Source organism: Hermetia illucens, chromosome 3 (genome assembly GCF_905115235.1).
Source record: "Hermetia illucens chromosome 3, iHerIll2.2.curated.20191125, whole genome shotgun sequence".
In the NCBI taxonomy this organism is placed as follows: domain Eukaryota; kingdom Metazoa; phylum Arthropoda; class Insecta; order Diptera; family Stratiomyidae; genus Hermetia; species Hermetia illucens.
Genome location: NC_051851.1, coordinates 31160042 through 31175983, shown reverse-complemented (window position 1 = coordinate 31175983; position 15942 = coordinate 31160042). Strand labels below are relative to the sequence as shown.

Below are 15942 nucleotides of genomic sequence, written 5' to 3'. Positions count from 1 at the left end.
AGCATCTTAGTTTAGTCGCTTAGTGATCTTAATTTGATCGCAATGGCAGCGGTAAATCGCAAACTTCCACAATCTATGAGCAGAAGCATATCTTGACTGACTGATTGGCAAACAACTTTACATCATATCGAATGCGTTGGGACTGAGAAGAATTTGTTTTTTATATTCGCAATACAATAGATAAAATCGTCAAGGAAGAAAAGGATAGTTCCTTATATGACTCTCAGCGTTCTACTGCTTCCAAAGGGCCATCCAAAAAATGATAACACGGGCACCACCAGTATGCTTCTCCTCTGGTGAGAGTTCGATATGTTAAACAACCACTTCCCCTGGAAGGAACGTATGATCTACAAAAATAGCGAACCCGATCTAGATGAGTCGATCCATCTACCAAATAAGACAAGGAACGTAGGCAACAAAGGATGCATAATTTTTTTTAATCATTTGGATTACACCATGATCATAAGTGGTGACTTAAAGGTACATTCCAATGGCGAAGCTCCTTGATCTGGCAATCAGCATATTGGGTTTGCTAGCATTGGTGACACATGTCGTTTTTGCAGGCGAATACACCAAATTAGATAAAAATACTGATAGTGCTGGAATAGAGCACGAATTCCATGATGTTCTATACCAAAATATACGTAAAAATTGCACTAATTCAATTGTTGGTAGCAAAATGCGGGACCAATAAGCAGATCGTCCAAGTGAACCTTGACAGTAATTCGTCCGAAAAATAGCAGTTTTTAGAATAATTTTAGTTACAAATGAGGTATATGTTTCTAAAATAAACCATATTCGCCGAGGAAGAATATGAACTGAATTAAAATGAACAGAAATTGAATGGATAACGGATAATCTCCAAGCATGTTAGATTCAAGTATTTTCTATTTTTGTATTGTTGAATTAAAACGTAGTTTTCTGATGCCGGGAAAGAATTTTTAACATAAATTTTGCGACCCCACGGCTCCACTTTCAAATAGCACAGCACCGAACTAATTCGCAAATTTATCAGAAGAATGCAGATCTCTATACGATATTGAAACTGACTTCAGCCGTTTTAATTGATCATTCTTTTCGGCAAAGAAATACGCAATCACAACACGAAACAATTTATCAAAAGCACAACCAATCAATTAAACCCGGTTTTAGATAATAACTACTTTATCAAATCTTTTCTCTTATCTGCATCAACAATATCAACAACAAATTCTACCGATTTATCTGATTGAGATAGATCTTATTGAAGGAAGCAAACGTAGTCACTGACTTACTGAAAGAAACTAAATGAGGAAACTTTCGAGATTCCCCCAAAGTGGAAAGTCCCTACAGGGAAAATCTGAATTCTAGTGGAAGTCAACTAAATTTGATGTGTCATAGTAACGAAATTTATGCAGGAATAAACAAAAGCAGAGAAGAAAGTCTACTCAGGAGGAAAAACGTACATTAATATTTATGTAGGCGGCATGGAGTGTGTAGGGGATTTCGAGGAAAACCATTTTTAGCTTTTCGAAAATGCATGCTATAAAAATATCCCGGATTCTTCGGAAATAAATTGCGCAAAGATGGCTGGCAGATATTCAAAGTATGACAAAATACTATTATTTTAGGTAGATGTGATCTCCATTTGCTACGTCCTTTTTAGGGTACTTGGGAAACATTGATAACGATGTACAAAAATTCATCTTCCATGAACCCTGGACGTGTGGGGATAATTTATCCCGAACAATACCATTTCAGAGGTGAAAAGTACACATTCCGGAATTGGTAATTCGGAAAATATCAATCTTAAACTCAGTCTTCCCCTAAAATCAAAGCATTCTGTTCCGTGTTTTATTGGGTTGTCATTAACAATTTGTTATTGGTTGCTTTACACAATTGAGAACTTATCGTCAGTTGTTTGAAAGTTTTTTAATTACCGTCTTGGAACTGATCTAAGAAACATTAAATTCACGAAAAAAGTATATTTTGTTCAAGCAGGGAAAAGTAGTTAGGATTGCATGGCTCCTAATGTTCATCGCAGGCAAATTAAAGTTTTTATAATTGATTCATGAACTAGGCGCATTGAATATCCAACTAGTTCCGGTTGTTTATGTCGATAAACAGTCACCGTTAAATAGTTATTGACTAGGTACCGGTAGTAGATTTGATTGTTCATGATACCTGTGAAGGATGATTTAAGGACGAGCAGGAGTAATAAGGAACAGGTTGATCTGTAATTAGGTTTTGGTTGCGGTAAAGTGGCTGAATTGATGATATCTAGGGAAGTCACGAGATCGTTAACAAGATATTGCCTTTCTAGTAATTAATTGATTAACATGATTTGAATTATCTTCTGGGCCCCTTTTCCATACTACTCATATTTTTACCGTCATTGAAAAAAGTTCAAACTTTTGGTATAAAATATGCGTGAGAACAATATATAGATTAATGGCATTCAATTCATATTACGGAAGGAAGAAAACTAACTTTATCCAAAAATTAACCTTGATTTGTTCCTTCAGCCTTTGTTAAAAGTTGGTTGTGTATATTTATGCATTTAACATGTCAGACTATTCAATTCATTCTTTATATGATGTCTTAGGGCGCGGTAAAGCTAAGGGGAAATTGGTAGCTTTGACCTACTACAACTTTGCATATAACAATGATATTTCCATTAAACTTCCCAGTATCGCGCACACCTACATTAACGTACATTACTTTTTGCTTCCAGTACGGAAAGGTTTTCAATAGATTTAAAACATACAACTTTATTAGAGCAGATTCTGTTATAGGGGCCATTTTGAGGCCTAAATATCATATTAGATTTTCCGTATGAGTAGTAGCATTGCTCAACTTATATATTATCTTTGCTTGATATAATTAAAAGATCTATTAAATAAAATCCAAATCATCTTTTCAAATCCAACCCAGTCCAGAGAATAGATTCGCAACCGATAGTCGACTTCAGCATTCGATAGTCGCCTCGACCGCTTGTGCTAGGAAATATTATGTAACATATTTAGACCATTCTTTCAAAATTCATCATTCCAATCTATAACATTACAAATCAATTACTTAAAGCCAAGAATCTGCATCCCCATATGCACATGCACACGAAATCATTTTCTAGACCAAAAGGCAGCGATACACGGTGTCGGCACCACCGACTTGTACTACCAACTGGGGTAATGTTTCATTAGAATACTTTTCTAATGCGGTGCTGTGGCAATGTTTGGATCGCTCTCTGTAATGATAATGTGATATCACAATTGAAAGTAATATCACTTTTGTAATATTCCACACATCACCTACCCATCTCTAATGGGTAGTTTCTGAGAATGAGTCCTTAATTTAAATATATGCTCTCGCATTTCCTCTTCTTCTTCCTTTTCTACTAAATTAAAAGTTAGCACATCAAAAGTTATGATCGAGATCTTTCATTTGATACCTCACATGAATATATTTGGCGCAAAAACACATGGATAAGGACCCTCTTTAACCTAAAATGACCTCATTGTATGTATGAGGGTTCACAGTTACCATGTTCTACCTATCTGTCAACACAGGGTACGTTCCAAAGGTAATGGAATTGAGTATCCCGCGTGCGCCACTCAATTGATAAATCCGCACACAACGCTGCCAACAGAGCCTACTTCAGCTTACAAAAACTGTTCCGCTCGAAACGTCTCACCATAGTCAGCCAGAAAAGTCTATAAGGGCAGACCCTGCCTGAGATGAAACGATGGCGTAGGCCAGGACGCCACACAGTTTTTGGAGATATCAAATTGGTGGACCTCAGCGCAAAACCGGGATGTCTGCAGTTCCTTATTAAGGCAGGCCCAGACCGGATACCAGTTGTTGCGCCGTTGGTGATGATGATGATGGATGGACCATGTCACACTATTGAATCCTATATATATTATCTTAGGGTTCGGTCAATTTATGGGAAAGGGGTAACTTTGACCTGGTATAACTTTGCTAATGATAATAGGGTTTCCTTCAAACTTTTCAGTATTGTGTACTATATTTTAATATCCATTATTTTGTACTTCCAGTATGGACTTAAAAGGGGATGTTCGCAGTAAATTTAAAATATATAATTGATTGAGTAGATATTGATGTGGAACGCATTTTGTGGCCTAGATATCATATAGCCTCATCATAATGATTTCAGCTTTTTCGTATTTCCCTCATTTGATACCAATTTCAAAGTTAGCACATGAGAAGTGGTAATCGAAATTTTTTTTGGTGCATCCTATGGCCAGATTTTGTAAAACCCCGTAATGCTTTCACAGATCACTTGAAAATCGAATACTGACATGGTAATAACTTGGAAACCGTAAAACCGGGTAAAGACAGTATATGATCATGTGAAAAAAGTTAGATGTGCTCACGTGCCAAAAAGGCACTCCGGGAAGAGTCAATAGTCGATAAGAACCAAATTCAACGGCATTCCAAATCTACTGCTGCTTCTAGTGCAACAATAACGGAGAAGAAAATGTAGATACCAAAATCTTAAAATAATAATTGATAATTCCAAATTGTGGGCCCTGAAGTGGGGTTACAGGTTGACCAACACCAAATACTACTCAGAGCTTTGTTGATACTGGTTAGCATTAGAACATCACCTTTCTAGGTTAGATTTTTTTCCTAATGCTTAGAGCCTCAGGAAAACGTTACCACCAGTTACCATTGATAGGGTTCTCAAATTGACTGCGAAGGCCGCTGTTGATTCATGCATTCTGGAAAAGGTTTTCATCGCCTAGTTTACTACTTAGATCACCATATCAATCTTTTTTTGACATCATGGGAAAAATACTGGAGAGGATGATAGACTCGGCGGAGGCTGAAGAAGGTAATAATGTGACATATAACTCTGCAAATTGGTCAATGGTAGTGAAATCAGAAAATTTGATCGTGGTAAATTACCGTAGTCTGATACAGAACAAAATTTAAGAGCTAAAGTGCGTCAGTTTTTATGTCCGGATAGCTCAGTGGTTAGAGCGTTGGGCTGTCGTACGGAGGGACGCGGTTCAGTGGGATTTGCATCGTGACTTGCCGTCGGACACCAGTCGACTCAGCTGTGAATGAGTACCTGAGTCAAATCAGGGTAATAATCTCGGGCGAGCGCAATGCTGACCACATTGCCTCCTACAGTGTATTGTAGTGTACCGTTATGGTCTTGAATGAAGTGCTCTAACACACTCCAAGGCCCTGACCCAATATGGATTGTTGCCTCAACGATTATTATTATTAAAGTGCGACAGGAAAGCAAGGCGGGCCACTGACTTTGCGCTGGCTTTGCGAGGATAGGGACAACTTGGCGAAGCAATGTCTTCGCAAAATTTCTTCTTTTTTTGAGTCCTATCGAAAGTACTAATAAAACGATTGAAAACCACCATTCAAATATAATCGACATCAACAGATGTTTATAATGTGAACATGGGGTCCCTTCTGACACCAAAGGAGATGTAAATGTACTGTATCGCTCCCAACGTTTGGTCACCAAGAAAAAAGCCAGTTTTATTTTAGGTTTGAGGGAGTCCTGAGTCCGTATCGACTTTATGATGGACTGGACCCATTAGCTGCCTCAGATTAATTACCAAAATCTCCCCAAACAGATTTTTAGAAAACGCAAGCCTCTATTTAGAAATAAATTTTAGCGAAATACAATAAAGTCAATATAACTACTATAATGGGGAGGGATTTCACAAATCCATCTCAAGAACTAATGGAGAAAGAGACCCTCAAAGACAAAGGGTTAATTCGAAGCTTCTAGAATGAGAGTTCAAGTCTAGATCTAACCTTAAAAAACATTCAATGAGACCAACCCCATTCGCAGGATTAAAACCCACCAACCCATCTGTTCTCTGTCGATCAGGACTTAGCAATCCAATCGGCAACGTACAAAGATGGAAATGACCAAGTCCTTATTTTTAGCCAATTGTGACGATGCATGAGCAATGCGAAGAGGTTAAGAAAAAATTCAGCTTTTTGACAACAGCGTGATAAGTGGCTCCTTCTTCATTTGGGAGGAATAGTGACTATATCTGAAAAGACGTACAGCTGTTATCGTTCAACTTCCAGGTGGAACAGATTTATGCCTAAAATAATCTCAACATTCCTAATGTGATGCCATTAAGTAACAAACCAAGAAGGGCTGGTAAGTTGGGAGTTTTCCTGATTAGCGCCGATTTGGAAGCGAAGGTTTAGAAGCAAATGGGCTGCCAGTATTTTTGCAAGCTGTGTAGTATATCGCGAAAGAAAGCTAATTGGGCGAGTTTTTCCGAGTATTGGTGTTTCCGTAGTGGCTATAAAGAAATTCAGGATCAAACGGATTGCTAGTTGCTCTATGAGTTGGATGACACCACAACGATTAAATTCAAAGAGGCAATAGGGACAATGATTTTGCAATAACGAGACAAATGGGCTAACGTTAAAGCAACCCCTGTTAAGTAGGTTTCATACAGCAAAATAGACAAATTTGAACTCATGTCGCCAGGCTAATGTGTTTATAAAATAACCCAGCGTTCAGATAAAAGGAGTGATAAGGAAGACATCGAACCAAGATGCTACGAAAAGTGCGTTTTTGACGAAGAATCTGCAGCCTCTCTTTTTTCAAAGAGCAATTTTCTATAGCTGGATAATGAAAGTATAATATTTGTACAGAGTTGCGTTTCAAATGCGGGTCCGAAAACATGCTCTTTGTGAGTGCCCTATACGATCCTGTATTTTGCTTAAAATTGTGATATATCGGGTGCACTTAAGTAAAACGGACTAAAATTGATAAAAAAAATGCAGTATTTCACAAAGATAATGCGAGACTAAATGAAACACTTTTATTTCCTCCGAATAAGCATGTTTCGGTGGTCCCTTGCTGTCCTCTTCAGCAGTAGCATGGAATCATGCACTATTGTCATAGGTGGTATAAGGCGGATTTTTTCTATTGGGGGCATGTATTTATTAAAGATGCCGCGTAAACAAACCCTGAATATTTATAACAAAAAATCTTTCCATATCGGTTTTTCGGACTGAATAAGCTGATACATCCCTTTCCAATGAAAGTTATGCATATTTTCCATTTTCTTTACTATTGTAATTACATTTCGCTTGGTTGTTATCAGTGACGAAGGTGTAAAATCTCAACTTACCAACTATTTAAACAAGATAGCTACAATGAATCATATATGTAATGACTGACAGTGGAATATTTGTCTATATTACGTGAAACAAATTAACTTCCTCAATTGCAAGTACATCAATCTTGATGAAGTCATATGTAAATGATATGCAGAAATATTTAGAACCAAAAAAATATACCTCTACATGGAATTACACTTGCCAAAACCATATATCTCATTCACTTTCCAGCCAACGGACGAAACGAATTAAGATATTGTCTTAATATTCCATTCAATGCAAATTTCGAGACTCCATTCAACATTTCTCCCATATCTCCGCTAAAACGATTAGTCTACAAATTTGGAAATCATGCCCAAAGCAAATTCCAAACGGAAGCGAAGAAGCAAGTGAATATTGAATTGATCTAGCGGCAATGATGTGAGGAAAGGTGCCAATGACTAATGAAGAGAACTCACCAAAAAGGTGAACAACCGAAATCGGAAAATGACCGCTCCAAATTTGGACGTCTGCATAAACAATCTAAAAAAGTGCAAGGTAACGAGCAAGCAGTTAGCAAGTTGGCATACAAGATTTGGTTTTCCTATAAATCTTTGAGAAATTAATTTTCAGGTCACGTACTTTTACGACAGAGGCTTGAAAAGTAAGGAGTCAAGATACTTAAGTAAACCTATGAAGTCCAATGTAGATGCGAAGAATACTTGGCAAGTGACATCATTTACGTGATAAATCTTAGAATGAGAAGACTATCTTTAGGTGTAATAACCACTATTGATTTAAAATAAACACGAAAGACACCAACCCCAAGTCCCAATTCATTAAATTTTTATTACCAAAGTTCAGGTAATAAAATATACACACGTACTCTGCTGCAATTAGGGTTGACGGCACCCTGCTGGGCATAAAACAGTACGAAATTCTAGGATCCATTCTAATTGCCAGAAATTTAGTTCACTGAACCTACTGTGATGCTATCCCTTAATTAACAAAGCTATTCCGTTTGTTAAGCAAAATGAGAATTTCTTCTACAGAAAAAGAAATGTTTGCATGACTACATTTGTGTTTATCCAAACTATAAACGAATTTCTTACAAAAATGCGTGAAGCCGAAAAATGAGGACTAATAATCTAGGTCCCATGTGAACATGCAGGTGATTCAGATTGATGATTGTGTGCTATTAATATTCGCAAAATCTAAATTGACTTGTATGATTCGAGAGGACTAATTAAAGCACGCTACACTAAACGCTAAATTTAAACTGCACCTTCCAGGTGCTGTCTTATACCTGGGTGACTTTTGCGGTGTCTTGCGGCAATCGATTGCCGACTCTGAACTTGACTTGCCTCTAAACATATCTGAAAATACATTGGGTGCGAAAAAAGAGAGAAGAAGAGATAAAAGAGTTAATTGTTAGTAATTACAACATATCTGGAGGATGGTACATGGAGTGGTGATTACGGTGATGATACGACAAAATGATGGAAAGATGGAAATTTGTAGATCTATTAACAACAGACAGTAATTAATGAGTGCGCACAGTGTAATGTATGCAGAACATCTTAATTAGCATTGCAAATTGATCGTGTGAGAGAAAATGTACATCGAGTCATGATTGAATCATAAAAGTAGATAGACTAGCACGACATCGTTATAATTGAGGCGTTTTGTTCATCCATATTGCTGTAATTATTCAAATTAGAAAGTAGTTTCTTTAACCGACTATTTGCACTGTTTTCTTCCGGAGAAACTTGTTTGTGCTTTTTATACGAGGAATTAAGTTGTATCTCTGAATATCAACAGCATTTTTCAGAATCTATTGCATTTTATACTTTTAATTGTGTTAATGACATACTAGAAAACAGAACAAGACACCGAAATAAACTCAATTTGTCACATTGCAGATACTTGTTTTAAGCATCACACCTGGGGGGGTTCAAATGTCTGCTTAACATTTAGGTGACAATTTTCGGAAATTAATGTTGTTATGAATGGAGTACAAAACTCTAAATAATAAGTGACATTTGAGATAATTACAAATTAGCATTTTTAAAATATATAAAATGGCACAGTAATGATGAAGGAAGGATTTACGAGGACAAAGATTGAAGCAAGGATCGGTGTCGTGTCGTAATACCGAAAGTTACTGGAGGATGATTCGCGTGGAATTAATCCAGCCACTTGATTACGAATGAAACGATGATATTTGTATTTCATGGAAATCCTATTTAGCTATTAATCAATAAATTAATAAACTCCTAGGATGACATATATTTAGACAATGCCACTATTGACATATCTGTGATAACTTGATGACTATCGCGCCACCCCTCGCGACCACGAATAGACATTATCAACAATTTAGATAGCAGCTCACCCAGTGACTGCAATGAATAGAAAACAATAAAATCTAAGCAAACGAGAAATGGTAGTCGCGACAGAATGATTTCGCTGTTATTTTGTGTGGCCACTATCTCGTTGGCATGGTGTTCCGAGCTCGAATAACAACACCACCTATAATCCCCTCTGACAATCAGGTGAGAGTGAATACTGAAGCCATCCACAACACGGCCCTCCGCGACACCTATAAAAGGGAAATGGATGCCGCAATAACCGCAGTGAACAGAGGTCCTGAAGATGAAACATCGACGAATGATCTTCACAACCACCTGAAGAACGTTATCATTGATACGGCCACAAACATACTTGACTCCAGCCGCAAGAAAAGTCGGAACGGTTGGTTTGACGATGAATGTAAGCTAGTTACGGAACGGAAGAACGCCGCATACCTATTAATGTTGCATTCTCAAAGAGCGCGGGCACGCGCAGAGACTTATCACGAACTCCGTTAAAAGGAAGCCTGGGAGAACCAACAAGTCTGTGAATTAGAAAAGTACAGGCAGCAACCGCACCAGGCGCGCAAGTTTTACCAACAAGTCAGCAGGATGAAGTCTTACACACCTCGATGCTCATCCTGCCGAGACAAAGAGGGAAATCTGATTTCCGACAGAATGGGCATATTGGAGCGATGGGTTTAGTACTTTGATGAGCTACTGAACAACCAGAACACCGGCGAGTTGGAAGTCCCGCCAACTGAAGACGACGGACAAATACTGCCACCACCTAGTATAGGACTAGAACTGTCTTCATCCAGACGGAGCAGGCGGCTCGAGATCTTGGGCTGCACATCAATGAAGGGCAAGACAAAATATATGGTGGCAACGTCAGCACCCAAAACCAACCAACCAACATCAAACCGCACCTGGTCAAACGGAAGGAATAAAGATAGGAGACTACAATTTTGAGACCATTGATAATTTCTCCTATCTAGGGTCGAAAATCACAACCGATAACAGCTACGATGATGAAATCCGCACACGATTGTTGACAGCCAACAGAGTCTATTTCAACTTACAAAAACTGTTCCACTCGAAACGTCTCACCATAGGGTCAAAACTCTTACTATACAAGACAATGATTTTGCCAGCCCTCATGTATTCCTCGGAGACGTGGGTTCTTAGCAAGAAGAATTGCGAACTCTTGGCCGCGATCGAGAGAAGAATCCTCCGAAGAATTGTTGGCCCCCTACATGAGGATGGATCATTCTGTAGCCTACATAACGATGAAATCTATGAGCGATATCATGACCGTCAGGTTGTGAATAAAATCCGGCTCAATACGTTACGGTGGGCGGGTCACTTAATCCGTATGAATGAAGATGATCCAGCCTGGAAAGTCTACAAGGGCTATATCTATGGTAGAAAAAGAAGAGGCAGATCCTGCCTAAGATGGAGCGATGGCGTAGGCCAGACAGCTTTTAGTGATATCGAATTAGTGGACCTCGGCGCAAAACCGAGATGTCTAAAGTTCCTTATTAAGGCAGGCCTAGACCGGATACCGGTTGTTGCGCCGTTGATGATGATGATGATCACATATATTTAGATAATCCCACTATTGACATATCTGTGGTAACTAGATGACTATCGCGCCACCCCTGGCGACTACGAATAGACATTATCAACAATTTAGATAGCAGCGCATCCAGTGACTGGAATGAATAGGAAACAATAAAATCTGAGCAAACGAGAAATGGTAGTCACGATTGAATGATTTTGCTGTTATTTTGTGTGGCCAAATCCTCATATTATTCAGAGTTGGCACCATAATAAAGATACAGGGTGCGTACGGTATTTGAGGACATTCACATATGTCGCTATAATTTCCCGAAAACATTCTTTTTCTTTTTGCTCTTTTTCAGATAAGACATGGAGGACAACTTAAATCAAGAAATGAAGAGAAATGCGGTTATCGTCGCTATATGTGCAAATCACACCGATTTAGAAATCTCTAATTTTCTTAAGTTCGCCCGTTCATTCGTTCATAAGGTTCGCCGTGAATTAGAAGCATCGAACAGAATCTGTTGCAAAACGGAAAAAACACGAGCGACGTTCAGAAAATATCCGATCTGCAGAATTTATTCAAGAAGTGCAAATGATCATTGACGAGGTCCCTTCAAAATCAATGAGGGCCCTTGCGAGGGAGCTTAATGTTTCTGACCATCTTATCCATTGACTTGTCCAAGATTTCCGGTATAAATCTTACGTTTTGCGCAGACGACAGTTTATATCGAAGCAAACACGGGAGCAGCGAGATATCCTATCAAAACGCCTTTTAAACAAAATTAAACACCCTGAAGCGCCTGAGAAGTTATGCTTTTTTCTGATGAAAAAACCGCAGAAATGACAGATGGCTGTGTTACGACCCTACAGAGGTTCCTGTTGTCATGCACACGAAGTTTCCAGCTACTGTTATGATTTTGGGTGTTGTGAGCAACAAAGGACATGTCATGTCAGCTCACTTCTTCACTCAAGGACTTCGAGTGAATTTTCTGCTGCATACATCGAGGTTCTAGAGACAGTAGTGAAACCCTGGATTGATAGTGTTCGCGGTGACAACCCATACATCTTTCAACAAGACTCTGCTCCTTCACACAAAGCGATGGTGACCCAAGATTGGATGGCTGAAAATTTCCATGACTACACTTATGGCCGCCTAGCTCCCCAGACCTTAACCCTCTGGATTATTACGTATGGGGCGTAGTTGAGCATGAAACCAACAAATATCCTTATAACACTATTTCTTCTCAACGAATATGTCAATATGAACAAGGAGCATTTGATTTGGGCATGCAATCGTTTCCGGACTCGGATCGAGGAGGTTATTGCAGCTAATGGAAATTTTATTGAATGAATTTATCGATATATAATAAGTTAATGTTGTGTAAAAAAATCGTCAAGTTTCATTCATTCATGTTCAAACTAAAAGCTAATTAGTTCTACTCTCAAGTTGTCCTCAAATACCGTACGCACCCTGTATAATGTATGACTCCCGCCTTCTTTGACGGGCGGATCACATATTCATATCATTTTTAGGAAGTAAAAATGTTCAAACAATACATGGTAAACTTTCATAAAATCTGACGTTTAATTCACAAGTTACTGCAGTTTTAGTGACACTGGTTTTATAATTTTCAAAACGATGGCAAAATCTAAATTTCGTGATGATAAAATAAAATCACTGCTTTTAAGGAGAAAAATATCATGCAAGCATATCTTGATAGACGTTATTTCGACTTCGCTCCATCAAGGCAAACGGAAGGGAAATGCTTTTCCGATTTCGTTCGCGATGAAAAAGTACTGATGACGCCCTAGACAAGTAATACGAGAATTATTAAAAAAAAAAAAATAATTTTGGTCGAAGTTGAGTTGCATAAGATAGTTGCGATCTTAAAGATATAAAAAGACAATTAATTTACTATTTTTTGCATGGGAAAGCAGCACAAAGACAACAAAGACCACAAAGCATCGACAATTAAGATCACTGGATGATTCAGGTTTCATATTCGCAACATAACAGAGGTCTTATCAATTGTTTATACTCTTGGAGCTCTGTCTTTCTACGTATGCAGCTGGCTTTCAGGATCGTCAGAGCTTGGTACAGATGCCAGAAGCGAGGTTTTTTTGTCTTATTTCATCAATTTTGTTGACAGCTTTGCATCTTTTGTTGGAGGTATGGGAGACGAAAGGTACGGAGACGGGCGGGATATTCAACACTGGGGAGGTTAATCTTAAAGAAAAGCGAGCGGATGAATTTACACTGTATCTTCTCTAGGTTAAGCCAATCACAATTACGGAAAGGGAACCAAATCACGGAACAATACTTCTCACGAGAGAGTGAAAAAGCATTATAGAGGGTTGGACCGAGGTAGGAAGTAGTGGCTGTCAAAACGAAGTTTGTCGGCGAAGGTTACGCGGGAGGCGAGGATAGAGTTCAGATAGGACAGAGAGGAACCATCGAGAGAGTAAGAGAATGGGGTGGGAGAAGTTTTAAGCGAGTTGCCACTCGATGTGTTACTCACTTAAAACCCCTTCCACCCCTTTACCCTCCCGCTGACCTTAAGAGCCAACTTATTAACTGTGCACCAATGGACCAAAATATCCAGATTTGCCTGCATGGAAGCGCAATCCATTGGGGACGAAATAGAAGAAAATAGTTTGAGGTCATCGGCGTATAACAAGCAGGGTCAAATGGGTACAGACGTTACTAAAGAATAACAATGAAAGAGGCCCTAGAATGTGGTAGTGTAGAAGTAGAAAAAGGACTAGAAGTGCAACCATCAAAGGAAACGCAACAGGATCGGAAGGAGAGGTAGGAGGCAACCCATGTAATAAGTGATGAAGGAATGTTGTCAGAGGCGAGTTTGGACAATAGTATCTCGTGGCTAATGGAATCAAAGGCCTTAGAAACGTCCGTGTAATGACGTGGACTTCCTGCCGAGAGTTGAAGCACTTGGCGACAAAGTTGGTCAAGTCCAGAAGATTGGTAGCAGCGGATCGACATTTTATGAAGCCGTGCTGTTCCTTAGCTATAAGGTGGCCGAAGTGGGTGGTCAACCAGTCATTGACGTACCTCTCGAAGATTTTGGAGCAGGATGAGAGGAGCGAAATAGGGCAGCAATTCTCATCAAGAGTATGGTCACCGCCTTTGTGAAGGGGAAAAATAAGGGCTTTTTTCCACAGGCTGGGAAAATGACACACTCCGAGACTCTTGTTGAAATAAGGCAGAGAGCAAGGGAAATGAAGAGATTTTAATCAGGAACAGATTGGGAAGACCATCGGGGCCGAGTCCGACATTAGCACAAGGTTGCCAATAAGGTACTTCATCAAAGAGGGGCTAAGGAGAGGAATAGCAGTAGATTTGGAGGAAGCTATACTCAGAAGCGGGAGAGGGGAAGAAGAGAGAGAGTAGCTGCAAAGTAAATCACAGGATAGCTGAAGATAGGTAGCAGTGGCGCCAGAGAATTTGATGAAAGTGGGAGGGGAGGACTGGGAGGTGTTGCGTGCGTTACGGATGTGAGACCAGAAAGGCTTCAAGTTACCACGCACCAATTCGACTTCAACAGTGTCCAGATAATCTTTCCTAGACTTAACTGAAGTTCACAGAGTGCTGAAATGGTCAGTCTGTGGATAAAAACTTTTTCCTCGCAGCTCGAATCAAGCGAAGTTTTTTATGGATTTCAGTGGTGAACCATAATGGGTAGGAGCTCAGGGATTTAGGGAAGGAAGGAACGTAACTAGGAAGGAGATCAGACAGGGTGGAATAAAAGGAGAGAAGGGCTTGGTCGGGGTGAGAGAATGGGAGGAGCCCAGTTGATTCACGAAAGAGCTAAGTTTGGGGGTTTGCCCTCAAAGTTGCCCTTACGAAAGTTGAGTTTAGAGGGCTTGCGCATAGTTGGGGAGTTGAGGCGTGGCAGTTGTGCCTCGAAGTCAAGAGCAGGATGATGGCCATAAGGAGCAACATAGGGAAGAGCAAAGGAGAAAGGAGCCGTTCCGGCATGTTGGAGAGGACTAGATCGAGAGTCCGATTTAGATGATTTGTGGTGCGATTGAATTGAAGAGCAGCACAGGTGTTCATGAAAATGAAGAAAGGGAGAGACGAATAAGAGGAACAATTTGGAAATTGCGACGGGCCGGGAAAGTCATCATAGACAATGAAGGGAAGAGAGGGGAAAGTTACAGTAAGGACTTTTTGTTAAGACTTCTAGAGTAGAGTACTCTTTGTATCAACAGGTATCTTCCATTCGTTTCCCTGCTTCATTTGACTTTTGAATCAAAGTCATTAAGTCAGCTGGTGATCTCTTCTGACTTGTGATATTGTTGATGCCCTTATAATTGTTGTTAGGCGAAACAATTTTACTGGAATGCCAAAATGTAGCATTATCAGGTACAAAATGTGGTTGTACCTTAAAAATTCCACAGAAATTTGGTGGGCAACAATGTTGGATTCTCAACATTTTTCAAAATACCTGCCTGACCGAAAAAAATCAATTGGTCACCAAACTCTAAAGCTCCCCGAAACTCCTCAATCACTTTATCGGCGCATTTCTTTTACGATTTTTGTCAATATTTTCTATAATGTACTAGTAGTGCTGTACCTCAATTAGATCGTGTTCAACCCATTTTGCCCGCGCGTGTAATTTTCCAACAGGTCAACGAGGGACTACTTAATCTAGGCTTCGAAAATATTTAAAAATTATGTTAGGATACTCTCCAACATCCACTGTACAGCCCTTGTTTCTTACGAACGACTGTTTGCCGAAGATGGACACTTCAAAGCCAAGTAGGACAAGTTGCACCAAAGCCACAGCTGGTGTATTATCGGTTACCAACTATTCCCTTCGTCAGTGGGCTTTCTTTGGCAGCAGAAAGCACATAACAGTGCACAGCTGGTTCCCGGAATACAATACATCTGTTACTTCAAGAA

The 15942-nt window shown here is 39.4% G+C and overlaps 1 protein-coding gene across 7 annotated transcripts in view; it reads right to left on the bottom strand.

The window, feature by feature from the left end:
* The window catches only part of LOC119653009 (tubulin polyglutamylase TTLL5), an 88168-nt gene that overhangs the window by 37773 nt on the left and 34453 nt on the right, over window positions 1-15942 (bottom strand). For 2 of the 7 annotated variants that reach the window (XM_038057442.1, XM_038057446.1), the window contains exon 2: window positions 8408-8477. The exons of the other annotated variants lie outside the window; for them this stretch is intronic. In XM_038057442.1, the coding sequence (XP_037913370.1) occupies window positions 8408-8475 (68 nt within the window). In that variant the 5' untranslated portion in view covers window positions 8476-8477. The remainder of the gene's footprint in view (window positions 1-8407; window positions 8478-15942) is intronic. 7 annotated transcript variants of the gene reach the window in all.